The sequence below is a fragment of the Enhydra lutris genome, unplaced genomic scaffold, assembly GCF_002288905.1.
Source record: "Enhydra lutris kenyoni isolate GAN:26980312 unplaced genomic scaffold, ASM228890v2 scaffoldscaffold4, whole genome shotgun sequence".
In the NCBI taxonomy this organism is placed as follows: domain Eukaryota; kingdom Metazoa; phylum Chordata; class Mammalia; order Carnivora; family Mustelidae; genus Enhydra; species Enhydra lutris.
The window spans coordinates 33,397,301-33,413,016 of NW_019154088.1; the positions used below are offsets into that span (position 1 = coordinate 33,397,301).

General features: G+C 34.8%; 1 protein-coding gene across 3 annotated transcripts in view; it reads right to left on the reverse strand.

The window, feature by feature from the left end:
* The window catches only part of LOC111158569 (bromodomain adjacent to zinc finger domain 1A), a 96,915-nt gene that overhangs the window by 39,747 nt on the left and 41,452 nt on the right, over positions 1–15,716 (reverse strand). For all 3 annotated transcript variants that reach the window (XM_022520699.1, XM_022520707.1, XM_022520691.1), the window contains 3 exons: positions 7,701–7,802; positions 5,123–5,210; positions 646–780 (listed from right to left, as the gene is read on the reverse strand). In XM_022520699.1, the coding sequence (XP_022376407.1) occupies positions 646–780; positions 5,123–5,210; positions 7,701–7,802 (325 nt within the window). The remainder of the gene's footprint in view (positions 1–645; positions 781–5,122; positions 5,211–7,700; positions 7,803–15,716) is intronic.

The window sequence follows — 15,716 nt, forward strand, 5'->3', positions numbered from 1 at the left end:
CTAAGCATAACTGAACTTTTAATAACTTTATTCAGTAACACAGAGAATAGGAGTTAGTTCTATAGCTCTACAAATTAGTACAAAAACCTCCCAAGAAAAACAACCAGTGATTTACAAGAAGAGCCTTAAAAACATGCATTAGAAAAAAATTTTTTTCCATGGTACCTTATAAACAAAATGGTGTAAACATCAAATGTGAAAGAGGCGTATGTCTATAGTCAATGTCAAATAATGTCAGAAGATTTTTTTACTGTACTTCTTGGGAGAATAATGGTCTGTAACCTACTTAGTATGATATTATTATCTTTTATCTTTTAAATGCTCTTCATGTTTCAGTCCCATAATTTATCTCCGTATTTCTCCTGCTTTACATTTCAGTAACTGCTTATATGCTTGCTTCCACTTTGGTATAAAATCCTTGTGGCATTAAAGTTATGTCTAATTCATACCTGAAACTGCTACAAGTCTCATTGCTAAGTAGTTATCAACATATAGTACACACATTGTATACAAAGGAATGTGCCCCTTACTAAGGCTATGTGCAGGAGGGGAGCCAAAGGGAGCCAAAGGGAGCCAAACACCATTCTTGATTTTGAACAGTTTTATTAAGAACTACAATGTAGTTTTCATCCATTCTCTACTTACCTGACTAATAGATACTCGTTTGGGAGGTCTCCCTCTTCTTCTGTTAGTAGGACTAAAGATAAATGTGGGTGGATCATCAGGGAAGAAATAAGAAAAATCTTGTTCTGATATTTTATATGTTGCAAGAGATGATGCCTTCATTAAAAAAAAAAAGACACAGGGTACAGTAATAACACTATTAGGAAACCATATATAGATTTAAAATGTCTAAAATATCATATGATGCTATTAAAGACTAGGTCAAAAACATTAGAATTTCATGTGTTAATACACAGTAATACACTTTTAAAAATTTTCTCTCCCGTATGTTTTTTAAATTTTTTATTTTTTTAAAAGATTTTATTTATTTATTTATGAGAGAGAGAGAGAGAGAGAACAAGCAGGGGAGTGGCAGGCAGAGGGAGAGGGAGATGCAGGCTCCCTGAGGAGCAGGGATCCTCCACCCAAATGCGGGATTCGATTCCAGGACTGTGGGACTGTGACCTGAGCCAAAGGCAGCCATCTAACTAATGGATCCACCCAGATGTCCCTGTTTTTTGTTTTTTGTTTGGTGGGGTTTTTTTGTTTTTTTTTTTTTTTTAGTTTTAGGGGTAGAATTTACTGATCTATTAGTTGCAGATAACACCGAGTACTCATTACCTCAAATGCCCTCCATCATTCCATCACCCAATTACCCCAACCAACTCTCCCTCCCCTCTCCTCCAGCAACCCTTAGTTTGTTTCCAAGAGTAAGAGTCTCTTATGATTTGCCTCCCTGTTTTCATCTTACTTTACTTTTCCTTCCCTTCCCCTATGTTCACCTGTTTTGTTTCTTAAATTCCACATATGAGTGAAATCATGTATTTGCCTTTCCCTGACTTACTTCGCTTAGCATAATACCCTCTAGTTTCATCCACGTTGTTGCAAATGGGAAGATTTCATTCTTTCTGATGGCCGAGTAATATCTCAGTGTGTGTGTGTGTGCATACAAAAATTGTTTATCCAGTAATACACATTTTAGCTGGTTTGCTTAATCTATCATTAATCAGCTTTACCAGAAAGAAAACTACAATTCAAAGGGGTTTTCCCCCCATAAAATATGCAGGAATCCTTCAAACGTTTCTTAAATTCTAAAACTATTTCAAAATTATGTTTATATAATAATCTCTTTTGGATTGCACTGCTTTTGACTTATTTTGTATGGAATTTTCTTTGTAAATAAATAATCAGTATATTTAACATTACAAGTCCACTGTATTAACCCAATTAGTTTTTCTCAACCATTTCCTAAGTGCTGAACATTTAGATTTTCCCTCCAATTGGGGGTGATAAAGACTTTTTAACTTAAAGACTTTATGTATCAAATTTCAAAGCTGATCTTGCAAAAAGGAGAAATGCTGATAATTCTTAACAAGTTTCAATTCAGATTTAAGTTCAGAGAAGTCAACCTTTTTTTTCTTTTTTTTACCAGAAGTTGTGCAGTTTTAGGATACTTGCTAAATCCAAAAGTTTCAAAACTTGTTCACCTTTCATCCATGTCCAACTCTAAACTTTTTATTTTTGGTCTAATAGCCAAGATTATCATTCCTTCTCTCCAAAAAAACTGAACATGCAATTCACAGAAATATCTTTCAGAAAATGTATAAGAAAATAATGATAATAAATATTTAGGGGCACCTGGGTGGCTCAGTCAGTTAAGCATCTGCCTTTGGCTCAGGTCGTGATCCCAGGGTCCTGGGATCGAGCCCTGCATCAGGCTCCCTGCTCAGTGGGAAGCCTGTTTCTCCCTCTCCCTCTGCTTGCCGCTCTGCTACTTGTGCCCTCTCTCTCTCTCTCTTTCTCTGTGTCAAATAAATAAATAAAATCTTTTAAAAATTTTAATTTTTTTTAACACTTCAACTGGGAATTAAATTTTCTGTGTAATAATTGTAATCATGGTAGAACATAACTTTTAACATTTAAAACTCAATCAGTTCTGGACATCATAATAAATCAAGAATCTATTAAGATTTTGTATTAAAGTCTATTAAGATGGTTGTTGACTATCCCACATAAATAACTCCTGAATATATAGAATTGCCCTTTAAAAATATGAATATAAAACATATGGGTGGTTTCTTCTCAAATATATATGCTTAAAAAAGGTCAAAATAGGCTTTAATACATCAATTGCCAATGTTTCTTATTCATACACACATAACACAATAAACAAATACATCTTTGTGTTCTTGAGTACTCCTAATAGTGGACTATACTCACATTGGGTATTAAACTTTGTTGTTTTGGGGTTTGTGTGCAAGTACACTAGACTAACCACTAATAACTTTCGTTACACTCTAAGAGAAAAATGTGTACTGTCACTTCATTTATTTATTTTTTTTTTCAAAGATTTCATTTATTTATTTGTCAGAGAGAGAGAGAGAGAGAGCACAGGCAGACAGCGTGGCAGGCAGAGGCAGAGGGAGAAGCAGGCTCCCCACAGAACAAGGAGCCCGATGTGGGACTCGATCCCAGGACGCTGGGATCATGACCTGAGCCGAAGGCAGCCGCCCAACCAACTGAGCCACCCAGGCGTCCCTATTTATTATTTTTTAAAGATTTTATTTTTTTATCTGTCAGAAGGAGAGAGAATGAGAGAGAGAGAGCACAAGCAGGGGGAGAGGCAGGCACAGGGAAAAGCAGGTTCCCCACTGAGTAAGGAGCCTGATGCAGAACTCGAACTCAGGACCCTGGGATCATGCCCTGAGCTGAAGGCAGATGCTTAACTGACTGAGCCACCCTGGTGTCCCAATTTTCATTTATGTATTAAGTAAAGTTGAACGTCTGTTCATGTCTACTGACTGTTTATTTTCTTTGGTGAAAAACTGCCAATACTTCTTACCATTTTTTTTCCAATTGGCTTGTTTTTATTCATTGATATGTAAGACATTTTTATAAGTTAGGGAAACTGGTCAACTTGCTATTTATGATAAACATACTATAACTTATTTCATATATAACGGATTGCTTACCAGTGCCAGCACTGTTCTAGCCACTTCTCACAAGTATCTGAATCATTAACTTTTTGTAAGCATCTTTTTACATGGCTATCTGTGATTTTCAATGCCACAGATTGAGCACACTTTAAGCTTTTACCTCTTACCAAGACAAATACATAAATATGCTCACATTAACAAAATTATTTCAGATGATTCTATCTTATGTTTTCAAGTTTTTATATTTCATCTACTGTGAATTTTGATCATGCCTATTTGTTTATTTTTCTACTAGGATATTTATGTTTTTCTAATTGCTTTGAGCTCCTCATTATAGTCACTGAAAGTATTTTTCCTCTAGCACTTGTCTTTCAATTCTATTCATGACATTTTTATTTTTTGAAAATTTATTTATTTATCACAGAAAGAAAGTGCATGTGTGCACACATGTGCAAGTTGGGGGGGCAGAGGGAATCTTCAAGTAGACTTGCTACTCTGAGATCATGACCCCAGTCGAAATCAAGAGCCAGATGCTTAACCAGCTGAGCCACCCAGGCACCCACCTAGGTGCCCCTGAACCTACATTAAGTTTCTATTGTCAAGTAAGTCTTATTCTTGGTATTTCTTTTCTCTTGCTCCTCCTAAGTACTTTAGCATGCATAACACTAAGAATTATTTCATTTCATTTCCTTTTTTCTCCTTTGAGTTTTGTTTTTCTCCTTTGAATTTTGTTTTCCAAGTTAACCAGGTGTCCCAGTTTTGTTAAATAATCTATCTTGGTTTGTAGAGACTTGAAATAGTACTTTCCACATAAACTCATATCTTCTTTTTTTCCATTTCTTTTGATGTAAAATTTATTATGAAATACACAAATCTTAAGCATATAGTAGCTGATTTTTGACACATGCATACATCTCTCTTCCCATTCTACTGCTTTTTTACTTAGTATTTCTTACTTAGTATTTCTCCCAATATGAGTTAAATATTTCTCAGTTAAAAAAACTAGTCCTAGTTTTACCATTTAACTTTTTATTTACTTTACAATGTGAGGCTTCTAAACTTGATTTCCCCCTCTTAATGATTATGAATAAAATAATCCATCTACTTAGTATAGGTCTCTGATGTTCTTTTTATTATTTGAATTGTTTTCCTATCTAGTAGAATTTATTTTAGCATTGTTCTTTGAATTTATTTTTGTGAGACAGGATCCCACTTAGAAAAATACAGTTGTTCCCTTCCCCTATAACATTTTCTTTTTCCAAGTTTTCCATCTATTATTCTTACCTGTCTTGGTTGATCTTTTTTACAAGGGGAAAAAAGTGCAGTACCTGAGCCATCTAGCAATTCTAGCAATTGCAAAAATAGTATTTAATAAATAGAAAATTACTAAAAACTAGCTCCAGATAAAAAGAGAACTATTTTCAACCACTTTGAAATAATATTTCTGCAATGTTTCAACTTTATAATACAACCCATTTCTCTTTTTTCTTCCTTCCAATAAATAATTTCACTGTTCTGATTACCTTAATTTTAATGACTCCATCTTGTGGTTCACAGTGTTGCTTCAGAAAAAGCTTTAATTTATCACGAGAAAATAAGTGTTTTCTCCGGCTACCAGGGAAAGAGGAGGAGAAAGAGTAAAGTGTTAGTATCAAAGAATTCAGTTTGAACTTCATAATCTCCGTAAATCCATAACCTCTATTTCAAGCTTAGGAAAAGAAGGATATTTCATTTCCCAATAGCATTTATTTGGAAGTTATGAGAAACTTTATACAGAAGTATTTATGTAAAATGTTAAAAGATCAACGAGTGGATCTATTATAAATGTCCATTGTGAACATAGTATATGCATTTGTTGCAGAAGAACCACTTAGAAACCAAATAAACCTCAAGGAAAATATACTACAGAGTAAACCTAATTTTAGAAAATTTGATGATCATTCTTACAAATATCACCGTTGAAATTCTTTAAAAAAATAAAATCAGCAGACTATAAGATTTCATATAACACTAAGGAGGTCAACATTCGAATGGTTATTGTGAACATTCTTGAACATAGGTTGTTTCAAATTCTAAAATATTTCATATTTAAACTTCATATGGCAGCAAACAAATTCATGGGATTAAAATGACAGAGAATTAGAATTAAGATTCCAAAAACATGCTATTTATTTTCCCTTGCCCCCAAACTCAAAAACCACCACCACAATGGTAACAAACACCAACAAAACAAAATCAAAACAAATTAAAAAATCCGCCAAAATACCCAAGTATTTCTAGAAAAGTTCTAGAAAGAAAGTAAATGTTTTAATTGAATTCTATGTATTTCTTTCAAGAAAAAGCCAACTTAAAAGCTTCTAAGAGTGAATAAACAATATAGGAGTTTTAAAGTACTAGTCTCCTCAAAAATGTATATTCTTTTCTTATAGAAAGGACTATATGAGAGAAAGGATTGGCTTGCTGTGCGTACTTACTGGCTTACTGTGCTATCCTGGCTTCTTAATAATAAGAAGGTTAATTATCTCTTGACTATTGAATAAACACACCAGTGCTCAAGAATCATATTGTCCTACATGGCACTCACTAGCCTACTTAAAAAAATAGTTAAAAAAAAATAGTTAAAAACAAGTGTGCATTATCTATGAGCGTTATTTTGGGAATACTATTTTTCGGCATATAATTAAATGCAGAATGCTTCAGAGATCTTTTTTTTTCAGTTTTTATAAAAAAGATTTTTATTTATTTATTTATTGTCAGAGGGAGAGAGAGAGAGCGCACACAAACAGGGGGAGAGGCAGGCAGAGGGAGAAAAGCAGGCTCCTCAATGGACAAGGAGGAGCCCAATGGGGGACTCAATCTCAGGATTCCTGGATCATGACCTGAGTGAAGGCAGACGCCCAACCGACTGAGCCAGCCAGGTATTCACACTCCAGAGATCTTAATTAATGATGTACCCCCAAAATCCAACAAAACAAAAACTACACTCACCTCCTTATAAAAAGTAATATATCTGACTCAGGATTCACAACACTTAGGTTATTATCACTTTTCTTTGGACTCATATGAGTATATATGAGGCAAGAGGTATATGAGAATAAGTAAAACCATTTTTTTAAAAGATTTTTATTTATTTGAGCAAGAGAGCACAAATGCACAAGCAAGAGGAGTGGCAGGCAGAGGAAAGAGAGGGAGAAATAGGCTCCCTGCTGAGCAGAGAGCCCGATAAGGAGCTGGATCCCAGGACCCTGGGATCATGACCTGAGCTGGAGGCCCATGCGTAACTGACTAAGCCACCGAGGCACCCCAAGTAAAATCATTTTACATCAAATGAAATGCAAGATTGACTACTAGGTAGCAAGCTGATCAATGGCTGATAGCGTCAATTTACTTTCAGATGACTAGGGGCCTAACATTAGCAGACAACAATAGGGATTGTCCTAAAAATAGATCTGTGTCACCTAAAGTCAGTTCCTTTAAATATTAACCACTAATTATTCCTCTTTTATTTATTTAATTTTTTAAAAAAGATTTTATTTATTTACCTAGGGGGAGCACATGTGCAAGCAGTGGGAGGGACAGAAGGAGAGAGAGAATCCCAAGCAGACTCCACGCTGAGCACTGAGCCCAACTTGGGGTTCAATCTCATGACTCTGAGATCATGACTTGAGCTGAAATCAAGAGTCAGATGCTTAACTGAACACACCACCCTAATGTCCCTCAAATAGGAGTTTTTAAGGATACTAATTTGCTATTATTAACTTGAAGGAACAGAAGAGACTGATCAGATGTTTGTGTCTAATGAATAAAATATTACAAATGTGACCTATTTCTAAGTACCATCAGACTTCTCAGCATTGAAAACTGAGTTCTCTCATGAGAAGTACCTCACAAATAGGATCCTTCATAATTTTTTAGACTGAAGACTCTTTGGGGTTAGTTAAAAAGGGCTCATGGAGTCCATTAAGATTCACTTTATCAGTCTCTAAGTGTACATTTATTTTAAAAAGGGAAACAATCACAGGCAACACTGTTCTATAGCGAATCTTAATTGAACTTAGTTATTCTATTTTTAACCAGCATGGGTGAGATACTGAGTTTTACCTGATTTGTGTTGCTTTAACAATAGCACACTCATACAATTCTTTTTTAGTGGGTTGCACCTTATACTTGAATAATAAGGGATCGATTGCCTCTTTTTTCTTCCTAAAAAAGAGCAAAGATATAAATCAGTTAATAACTTATTTGAAAATCAGAGATTTTAAATAGAAATACAGTTTCTAAGAACACACTGTAACAGAAGCTAATGCATTTTTAGTTTAACTAGGATTTTATAAGTTACTGACATCCCTCACCATTCTATTAGCCAAAATAGTACAAAGCACTATTTTATGTTAGGTATGTATTTTAATCATTCAATAAATTGTCCTGTGAAGAAATCAACTAAAGATGAAAAAGCACAAAGTACCCAGTTCAGGTAAGATAAATTTTTTTTTTAAAAGATCTTATTTATTTATTTGGGAGAGAGACAGTGAGAGAGAGCATGAGAGGGGAGAAGGTCAGAGAGAGAAGCAGACTCCTTGCTGAGCAGAGAGCCCAATGCGAGACTTGATCCTGGCATTCCCGGATCAGGACCTGAGCCCAAGGGAGTCGCACAACCAACTGAGCCACCCAGGCACCTTAGGTAAGATAAACTTGTAAGCAAACAAATAGCTCTTGGATTTGCTTTTAAGCTTTTTTCTTAATAGCTATGTAAAGCAAGAGCAAAAGTGGTAATAATACAGTTCACCCTGTTTTAAGAACTGGCAGAGGGTATACATTTAATCCTTGTCTCCAACAACTTCTCATCTCGTCTTTCCTTTGGGGATGCATTCATCCATCTGTCCAATAAATACTTAAAAGTGTATTATGTGCCCAAAACTAAACAATAAAGATTAAACAGTGAACGAAAAAGAAACATAGTGGGGACATAGGGGCAAGCGAAGAAACAAAAATCTGCAGCAGGGTAGGTGGTAAGCTATGAAAGGAATTCAGTGCTGCAGGGTGGAGGTACTCTCTGTTATAAAGTGACAGCCCTGATCAACTGATGGGATAGGCCTGATAAGAAGTTAACATTTAAGCAGAGTTCTGAAAGAAAAGAGGGAACCTCTCAGGAGAAACTCTTGGGAAAATGAGTTTAAAGGAAGAGAGAAAAGAGTGTGCAAAGGCCCTACGGTGGAAGTAGTCATGGTTTGCACAAGAATAATAAATAAGAATAAAAGAAGAAGATCCAGTTAGAGAGGAAGCAGAAGGGCCATATTACAGGCCAATAATAAGGGTTTTGGATTTCACTCTGAAAAGACACTAGAGGATACTGAATAATGGGGAGATAATGACTTAACTTACACTTCAGAAAGATTACTCTGGCTGCCACACTGTGGGGCAAGAGTGCAAACAGGGACATCCATTAGAAAGCTAGTGCAATGAACCAAGTGAGAATTGATGGCAATTACAGACCAGGGTGGTGGTGGTGGCAGTAGATGACAAGTGGTTGGATTTTTGAAAAGCTGCCTCTGTGAATGCAAGTACCTATATAACAGGGATGTGAGTATGGGTGACTGAGATGAAAAGGACAGGAAAGGACAATAAAGGAAGCATTTAGCAATGAGGGTCAGATATAGCCAAAGTGTTATAAATACAGTACACACAAGGTGGGGTGTGGGGAGAGACTCAGCACAGAAGGGATGCATGAGACAATCACACAAATAAAACTGAAGTATTCACCTTTAATTGCATTAAAGTTCCTAGTTGGAGAACGAAAGATCTTTACATTGAGACCGAGTATACACAGGAAATATATTTAATCATTCAACCTGACTATATGGAATGCAGTCTAATATTTTCTATTCTGTTAAAATTCACTATTAAATTAATTTCACAACCTACACAAAGCTATATAACCCGCAGTTTGAAAGTCACAGTCCTAAAAGAACAGATCAAAGAGAGAAGTCGAAGTGTTCAGAGAGTAATTCTGATGTGAGTTCCCGATAAAGGAATTTCTTGGAATGAAAAGAGGGGCAAAAAAAAAAGGATCTTAATGAATCAGCAGCAGTTGTTCAAGAACAGACTTGATTTTTAATCTTGATATCATTTTTTGAATTAGTGCTAGCTTAGCAATTAATCACTATCATTTTATACATATAAGGGGTTGATCACGCATAATATAGATTGCACTTCAAAGGTTGCTGCCAGGAGCAGTATATAATTATATTTTAAGTCACAGTTATAAATCTATAAATATATTTATTTTATTTATATATTATTTGTTTATAGAAAACTTGTTTGGACTTTATCTTAATGTTAGATTTAAGGCTACAAAATATTATTTTTTGTGTATATAAAATTGTTTTTTTCTTGCTATATCATGAAATTCATTTTTTTAAAGATTTTTATTTATTTGACAGACAGAGATCACAAGTAGGCAGAGAGGCAGGCAGAGAGAGAGGAGGAAGTAGGCTCCCTGCTGAGCAGAGAGCTCCATCCCAGGACCTTGAGATCATGACCTGAGCCGAAAGCAGAGGCTTTAACCCACTGAGACACCCAGGCGCCCCATGAAATTCATTTCTGAAGATAAAACATAACAGAACTAAAATCATTTTTTCCAATCAGTGAAAATATTCTTATGGGAGTTTTGTTATAACTCTTACACAAAATTCTATGTAGAATAAAATCATAACTGGATTATTTCCAAGCAAGTACAGTTGTTGGAAACCAACAGAAACTGCTTATCATATGGATTCATCTATAAGACAGGAATTAAAAGATAATACTAAAAATAAAGGGGCGCCTGGGTGGCTCAGTGGGTTAAGCCTCTGCCTCCAGCTCAGGTCATGATCTCAGTGTTCTGGAATCGAGTCCCACATCGGGCTCTCTGCTCCGCGGGTAGCCTGCTTCCTCCTCTTTCTCTCTCTGCCTGCCTCTCTGCCTGCTTGTGATCTCTCTCTGTCAAATAAACAAAATCTTAAAAAAAAAAAAAGCCCATTTAACAATTTTTCTCCTTTGCTTCCTAAAGCCTAGGCCTAAATAGCTGGAATACTAAATTGAATGTAGTGATCTTAGCCATGACTGTAACTAAGAGACTGATTTTATTAGCAACAAGTACAGATCTATTACTAGCTCTACACTGGCAAATTAACACCAAATATTATATTTATAGAAATTAGATCACGATTCCAATGATTTATTCACAAAATTTTATCACCGATTTTATAAATATACCATATTTCAATATGCCTAGTTATATGTATTTTTTAGGGGGGAGGGGCAGAGGCAGAGGGAGAAACTCCCAAGTAGGCAGGCTCTATTGTGGGACTCAGTCTCACAAACCTGAGGATCATGACCTGAGCCAAAATCAAGGGTCAAACATTTAACTGAGCCCACCCAGGTGCCCCAATACGCCTAGTTACATATATGTTATATATATAACATATGTATATATATAATACATAATATACATGTGTATATTATGTATTATATATATATATTATGTATTATATATATAATTTTAGTTCTACTTTTCTCATAATGGGAATTGTTTTTGTTGCTATCCCATGGACAATATTTGACACTAAAAAGGCAGTTAAAATTTTTGTCTATAGCAGTACAACAGAAATGACAAAAGATCAAATAATTAAGCTTTCAGCACAAACGGGGGTTACTTATGGTGGTGTTTTGTTTATTTTTGGAATTTAAAATGCTAACCTGACCTCATACATAAAAATTTCATATATGAACTACAATTAGCAAAACAATTAGGTCTACTTCTTTAAAAATAACACTTGGACACCACAGCCACATTACACTGCATGAAGGAAGTCAGTTGCATAGTATTTCAAAACGGGATACACAATATACTTTTCAAGGTTCCTAAAATAATTAGTTTTTCCTTGTGCTCTTGCAAATTACCACCAGGATTATAAAATGTTACCAAAAATGTATCCTTGTTCATATACTATTTTCAGGTTAGAATAACTTTTTTAAGATAATTTTAAACTTCAAATAATATCTGCCTAGAGATGACTCTATAAAACTCTGATCCACTGTAAAGGATAAAAGCAGCCTGACCTTAAAGTTTTATAGCTTTAAATCACAACAGCAGAGTATATTATTACAACATGTTATTTACCTACCAATCTGAGTTGCTACAAATACTGTGCTACAAATACTATATTTAGTTTCTTCTACAGATCCTAAAAGCAACTAAACACACTCACCTATACTTGACATTCCTGAATCATAGTGAAATCAGATGATAAACTAATGTTTTCAGGACTGCCAAGACTATTTCAGCAAGTACTGTCTATCAATTTAGTTAATTTTCAGAGAATTTTTTGACTGCAAATGAACTTCGCTATTTGGCTCTTTCAATAAGAAAGGAAACTTGTGGGGTGACTCAGTAGTTAAGCACTGCCTTCAGCTTAGGTCATGATCTCAGGGTGTTGGGATGGAGCCCCACATCCAGCTCCTGCTCAGTGGGGAGTTTGCTTCTTCCTCTGCTCCTCCCTCAGCTCATGCTCTCTTGCATGTTCTCTCTCTCTCTTGCTCTCAAATAAATAATCTTTTATTTATTTAATTTATTTAATCTTTAATAAATCTCTAATTTATTTAATCTTTCTTTTCTTCAAAAGAAAGAAAGAAAAAAAAAGACAGGAAACTGGTATCAAGTAGTTATACAGATTACAGTCTCAATAAGTTGTGAGGATTTTCAATTATAAATTTTCTTTAAATCTATTAGTAACTTTGGAGGGAAAAGAACAACAGCAGACATAAGTATAACTATTTAACACATTGTTGTTTTTAAGATTTTGTTTATTTTGACAGAAAGAGAGAGCATGCGCAGTGCACAAGCATGGGGAGCAGCAGAGGGAGAGGGAGAAGCAGACTTTCCGCCAAGCAGGGAGCCTGATGTGGAGCTCGATCTCAGGATCCTGGGATCATGACCTGAGTCAAAGGCAGACACCGAACTGACTGAGCCACCCAGATTCCCCTACTCAACCCATTCTTGATGGGAAAACATAAGAGATGAGTAAAGAAAGGAACATTGAGAGCAGATACACAATATGTACTATCTTTCAAAGAGTAGACTAACAGACAAAACCCTAAATCTCTTTACTTCAATTTTATAGGATACAAATTATCTTCTCTAAAATACAGTCCAATCTTTTATTTAGTGCTATAAATATTAACAAGTCAATTTTTAAAATAAAACTTGCTTGTACAAAAGCAAGTATTTATTTATTTTTATTTTACTTCATTGTATAAAATAAATGAGTAATTCTAAATTTAAAGTATTCCTTATTATACAATCTACACAAAGTATCCTAGTGGTGCAAAATTAGCCTCATTTCATTCTCAAGTATCTTTAGGGGCTGCCTGGGTGGCTCAGTTGGTTAAGCATCTGGCTCTTGGTTTCAGCTCAGGTCATATCTCATGGTTATGGGACTGAGCCCCACTTCAGGCTCTGCGCTCAGAGTGGAATCTGCTTCAGATTCTCTCTTCCTCTCCCTCCCACTTGTGCTTGCTCACTCCCTCTCAAATAAAATTTTTTAAAAAGCATATTTAGATTGGTATATCAAAGGCTCTGTCATAAATCCCATGGCAAACAGTGAAATAGGAGAAAATGACTTCATATTTTTACTCTGAACTAAGCTCTGCTAAGATATTGGAGAGTTCTGCAAGAATGCGAAGATGAGATTCAGATAGCTCTAAAATGTTCAAGGCTGCTATGTCCATGATTTTGTCCATGGCTTTGTGCTAAGAAGAGAAAGAACTTTCTTGTAGTCTCTTTCACAAACTTAGTTTAAGAAGCATATGTTTAAGATGTTAATATCCATCCTTAAAATAAATAAGTGACCTGCTTCCTAAACCCTTGACAGCTGCCCACCAACAAAAACGGACCTAACAAAGGTAAATGCGTACTTACTGCTTAGTCCAGTCAGATTCTGCAGTCAGTGCCCTGACTGACAAAGTAAGCTAATAATATGTTGTTCTGAGGGAATACAACTTCATAAAAAGTCAAGCCTTTAACTTCTTACTTTACTGATGTGAAACTGACTTTGAAAAAAATAATCAATATGCTCCCACAAATGTATCAAAATACTCTATTTTAAAAGTTCTGATGGCCAGAATATATAAAGAATTCTTACAACTGAACAAAAAGACAATCCAATTTAAACACTGGTACAGGACTTGTATATACAAATGGCAAATAAAAAAAATAGCCAATAATGAAAAGATGCTCATTATCATTAATCATTAAAGAAATTCAAGTAAAAACCATAGTGACATACCACTTCATCCCACTAATCAAAAAATTCAAAAAATATTAAGTGATGGTGAGAATGTGGACAAACTAGAATCCTTATATATTGCTGGTAAGTATGCAAAATGGCTCAGGTGCTGTAAAAAGCGATTTGGCAGTTCCTCAAAAAATTAAACAATTGTCATATATATGACTCAGCAATTCTACTCCTTGGTATATACCCAAAAGAATTTAAAATAGGGACTTGAATAGGTGCCCATACATCAATATTTATTATTACTATTCATATTTTCATATTATTCATCAATATTTTCATCATTATTCATTTTCATCAATTATTTCAATTTCATCAATTATTCATCAATATATTCTTATTATTATTCATATAAACTCAAGCATCTATCAACAGATGAATGGATAAACAAAATGTAGTATATACATACAATGGAATGTAGAGTAATAAAAAGCAATGATTAGAAAAATTAGCCTCATCTCTTTCTAAAGTATATTTAAGACAGGTATATCAAAAGCTCTATTATAAATCTCAACATACTACGCCATGGTTGTACCTTGGAAAATAGTACTAAATGAAATAAGCAACACACAAAAGGAAAAACGCAGTATGATTCCACTTATATGAAATATTTAGAATACGTGAATTCACAGAGACAAAAAGCAGATTAGAGGTTACCAGGTGATGGAGGGGAAAAAAGGAATGTACCATTACTACCTAACGGGTATAGAGTTTCTGTCTGGGGTAAAGAAAAGGTTTTGGGAATAGTGGTGATAGTGGTATGACACTGTGAATGCAATTAATGCCATTGAATTATACACTTAAAATGGCTAAAACAGAAAATATTATATATATTTTAACGCCCCCCTCCCTGGAATGCTGGTGACCATTTTGAGCACCTAGGCTTAATTCTAAATATGCCGCCTTAGTATGTCTCACAGATATTTTTAACTAGGTGATGTGGAAACATTTTTTAACTCTGAACTTCCATTTCTCCTCAATGATAAAAGAATAGGATCACCTACCCTTATAGAATGGTTCTGAGGAATAAAATAAATAAGAAAACAGATGTGGGTGCTGTTATACAGCTCAAGTAATGGAAAATGCCCAATAAATAACTGTTCCATTCTCATCCCTTCAACCCACCTACTGAAACAGGAGAAACTCCAGATTATGTTTTGTTGTCAGGGAGCAACCTAGAAGAAGTACATTTCTTACTCACTAGGTCATAGAATTGATAGAAATAACAGAACAAAGGCCCAAAGATGATTATGTTTTACTTTTCCTGGTATATTAGAATACAATCGAAGCAAGCTATAAGTAAGTAGACATTTTATGATGTTGATGTATAGTGAAGGCTCAGATCCTTTTAGAATCACAAACAGGTTAAAATACTTGTGAATAAAGTAATTAATTAGCTTACTCACTTTTTCTATACCAAGTATATTCATGGAATAAGGCACAAGCTATTTAGGCAGGAAATCATGGTCAAATTAAATAATACTCTGTGATAAGCTTGTTATACGTGGCAGAAGTAGAACTGATGGGAATAAAGCCACATATAACGAGTAAAATATTTACTATTACTAATGGGGATTATGAATGAATTTGCTTTGTACTCAAGGTACCAAATTAGCTACAAACTATGCATGTACCTCATATTCAAAAAAGGAAGAGAAAGGACATCATTAATGAGCTGAATAATGGAGTGCTGAACCTAAGAGTCTAGACATTCCTCATCCTAAAGCACCTCACAGCATCTACAAGAATGAGAAAGATTAGGTTAAAAGTTACTACAAAATAGGGG